At 38.3% G+C, this 3,813-nt stretch overlaps 1 protein-coding gene across 4 annotated transcripts in view; it reads left to right on the top strand.

Annotated features, from left to right (window-relative positions):
• The window catches only part of SLC67A2 (solute carrier family 67 member 2), a 29,154-nt gene that overhangs the window by 9,840 nt on the left and 15,501 nt on the right, over positions 1-3,813 (top strand). For all 4 annotated transcript variants that reach the window (XM_019668727.1, XM_019668728.1, XM_019668729.1 and 1 more), the window contains one exon: positions 1,711-1,754. In XM_019668727.1, coding sequence (XP_019524272.1) covers positions 1,711-1,754 — 44 coding nt within the window. The remainder of the gene's footprint in view (positions 1-1,710; positions 1,755-3,813) is intronic.

Genomic DNA, 3,813 nt, shown 5'->3' with positions numbered 1-3,813 from the left:
ACCTTCCTCTGTCCTTCCTTCCTCACTGCCTTCTGCCTAGGTTTCCCTCACGTGCCTCTCGGCTGCTTCTCCCTATGGACTCTGCCTTCCTCTCTCTGTACCTCGCAACAGGCTCTTATACAGAGGCCCGGGGGCTCCGGCTAGTCATCCACTGGGCAAGCTTCACCCTGGGCCACCTTTGTGGTGTCACCAAACCTCCTTAGTTGCAACAAGAATGGTTCAGAAGGGAGCCCGTGCCTGTCAGGACTCAGGCTTCCCAGATGTGGGAATTATGGTTGGCAGACTTACATGTAAGACCTGAAACCATAAAACTCCTGGAAGAAAACATAAGGGAAAGGCACCTTCACTTGAGTCTTGGCACTTATTTTTTTGGATATGACACCTAAAGCATAAGGAACAAAATAAAAAACAAGTGGGAACACATCAAACTAAAAAGCTTCTGTGCAGCAAAAGAAGCTATCAAAATGAAAAAGCAACTATGAAATGGAAAAATAATCTTTGCAAATCGTATATCTGATAAGGGTTAATATCCGAAATATATAAAGAACTCATACAACTGAATAGCAGGCGAAGAAATAATCCAATTAAAAAATTGGCAAAGGACACGAATAGACATTTTTCCAAAGAAGATATTCAGATAGCCAACAGGCCCGTGAAAAGGTGCTCAACATCACTAATCATCAGGTAAATGCAAATCAAAACCTCAGTGAGTTACCACCACACACCTGTCAGAATGGCTATTGTCAAAAAGACGAGATGACAAATGCTAGCAAGGATGTGGAGAAAAGGGAACCTTCATGCACTGTTGGTAGGAATGTAAACTGGTGCAACCACTATGAAAAACAGTATGGAGGTTCCTCAAAAAATTAAAAGTGGAACTACCTTATGATCCAGCAATTCCACTCCTGGGTATTCATCCAAAGGAAATGAAAACACTATGCGAAAGAGGTCCTTGCCTGCTGCATGTCCATTGCAGCATTATTCACAACAACCAAGACATGGAAACAACCTAAGTGTCCATCAACAGATGAATGGATAAAGAAAACATAGTACATATGTGCACAGTGGAATACTATTCAGTCGTAAAAAGAAGGGAATCCTGCCATTTGTGACAACAGGAATGGACCCTGAGGGCCTTACGCTAAGTAAATTAAGTCAGGCAGAAGAAGGCAAATACAGTATGATCTCACTTATATGTGGACTCTTTATAAAGGAATAAGAAACTGATTTTTTAATGAGCCTATATTTTAAATGAGTTTTTTGAGAAAAAGATCAGATGTGTGGTTACCAGAGGCAGGGGTGAGTGGATTGGGTGAAGGTGGTCAAAAGATACAAACTTCCAGTTATAAGATAAGTAAGTACTGGGGATGTAATAGACAGTATGGTGATTATACTTAACACTGCTGTGCGGTATATTTAAAAGTTGTTAAGAGAGTAAATCCTAAACGTTTTCATCACAAGGAAAAATTTTTTTTTCTTTTTTATTTATATGAGATGATGGATGTTAACTAACATTGTGGTAATTATTTTTCAATATATATAAGTTAAGTCATGCTGTACACCTTAAACTTATACAGTTTTGTATGTCAGTTATATCAATAAAACAAAGAAAAAAATAATGTTGGAAAAGTTTCATCTCAATAGAAATCAAAGAACGTCACATTGGAGCAATGAGAAATTTTAATCTATTGGATTNGATTGTTTTTGCAGGCTCCTCCTACGGCATTTTGCAGCTCTTTTCTAGCACACTGGTGGTAAGTCACGTTCCATCTGACAGTGCGTCTAGAAAGCATAATCATACATTCTGCGGGCCGTCCAGCATGGCTGGAGTGAAATCTGGGGCATGAGGTTTTACCAAAAGTAGATGTGCAGATGATTAGCATATCCAGTGTCATTATTAGATCAAGAAGGATCCTTCAGTCATCTCTCTTTCTCATTTGACATCTGAGAAGATATTAGCTGAAAGGGGTCAGATGGCTTCTCTGAAAGGAACCCACTGAGTCAAAATGAGAACCCCCTTTATAAATTGAAGCATGTTCTTGCCATGATTCCCTGCTGACTTTTTACTAGGAAAAAGAATATAAACAACCATTATCACCAACTTTATCATTTGTTTCAATTAATTGACAATAATCAACTCCATTCAGACTTCTAGGATTCCACTTGACATCATTTTGAACTACATGACTTATTAATTATAAAGATTAAGTGTAGAGCTAGAAGGAGCCATTTGGAGAGGTTGGCTGTATGCGTATATTTACAACATGGGGTAGAAAGACCCAGAGCTGAGCTTGTCACTCCCACTTCTGACCACTCAGTTGTTTGAAATTCCGAATTCTTTACTGATCTGCCCCTTCTCTCTCTTTTGTGCCTTCCACCATGGCCACTCAGGTCTGGAGACCCTGGAGTCCAGTGGGTCAAGCAGGTCAAACAGAACAATCAATTTAGTCCCACGAATTGATTAGCCATGTGCTTGGTTGGTCTAAACAGCTGGCTGGTGGCCTCACTGTGGGTGAACAAGATATATAATGCTGTGCTTCCCAAGAGTGGCTGGTTTGCAGAATATGTTTTAAAATCTACAAGAAATTCAGTCAGATTCCATAGTGAGCTCTTAAATAACTATATAGCTCCTCCCTGATTTAAATTGTTTTAAAGTTTTACATACATTTAAGTTTATATAACAATAATAATATTATTCTCCTTTAATCTTTACAATGAGCCAGCAAAGTAGTTTGTTATCTCCCATTATTATACAGGAGAAAATTAAGACTCAAAAACTTTAAATAATTTGCTGAAGTTACCTAATCTCAGTATCAAGACTCTAAGCCCATATTATTTTTTTTTCCTTCAAGTTATGTCATTGCCTTAATGATCTGAAAAAGTAAATAGATAATGAGTATCAGATGGACAGGAGACTAATGCTCTTGCTTATGGGGGCAACATGTCATATTTCATCATCTCTTGTGAGAGAACAATTTGCCTGTGTCTTAGTAAATACCTTTTCCCTTTTATTTGGAAACTCACTACAAAAATACTTGCTAATGGGTGTATATAAATTAAATCAGTTAAGTCATGGTGTATTTTATTTTATTTTATTTTTTTCAGCTGAGCCATCCTGCCTCCTGTTGGCAGCTCAGCTCGGGCAGGGAATCAACCCGGCGACCACTGTTGCTCAGAGCTCACACTCTTGAGCGAGCTCTTAACCAACTGAGCCACTCGGCCAGGCCAAGACTCGGTGTATTTTAATCAGTTAATTGCCTTTCTCCTACTGGACTCTAACCCTCCTTAGAATAAAGATGGGGCTTGAGCTGATCATTTATGTTTATCACTAGCATCAATCAGGCACCTGGCACATAGCAGCCTTTCGTGAATGTGATTTTTTATTGCCAACTGTGGCCCAACCCTCTCTCAGATGTTCTTTTGCTTTGTTATCTTTGTGTTTACAAAACGCATTTCATATACCTTGTACCTGTAATTCAATGAGAACCGCCTAGAAACCCTTAAGATGGAGGAAAACCTAACAAAAATTTCCTTTTAACCAATGCTTTCATAAATACATATTATGTTTTATAAAATCATTTTAATTTTAAAAACAAATCTTTATGAAGAAAAGATGTGCTGTGTCAGATTTGACTAACATTTTTAATATATGCATTTTAATAAAAATGACGAGCACGTATCAAGTCCTTATTAAGTGTCAGGCCCTGTTCTGAGCACTTTAGTCCATTCAGTCCTTATAATAACTGCCCTCAGCCACATTTCTGGTGGTCATGCATCTTTAATGACTGATGTTATATAAAGCACATAGCGAAT

Source organism: Hipposideros armiger, unplaced genomic scaffold (assembly GCF_001890085.2).
Source record: "Hipposideros armiger isolate ML-2016 unplaced genomic scaffold, ASM189008v1 scaffold_535, whole genome shotgun sequence".
NCBI classification, from domain to species: domain Eukaryota; kingdom Metazoa; phylum Chordata; class Mammalia; order Chiroptera; family Hipposideridae; genus Hipposideros; species Hipposideros armiger.
This window is presented reverse-complemented; position numbering and strand designations above follow the sequence as displayed.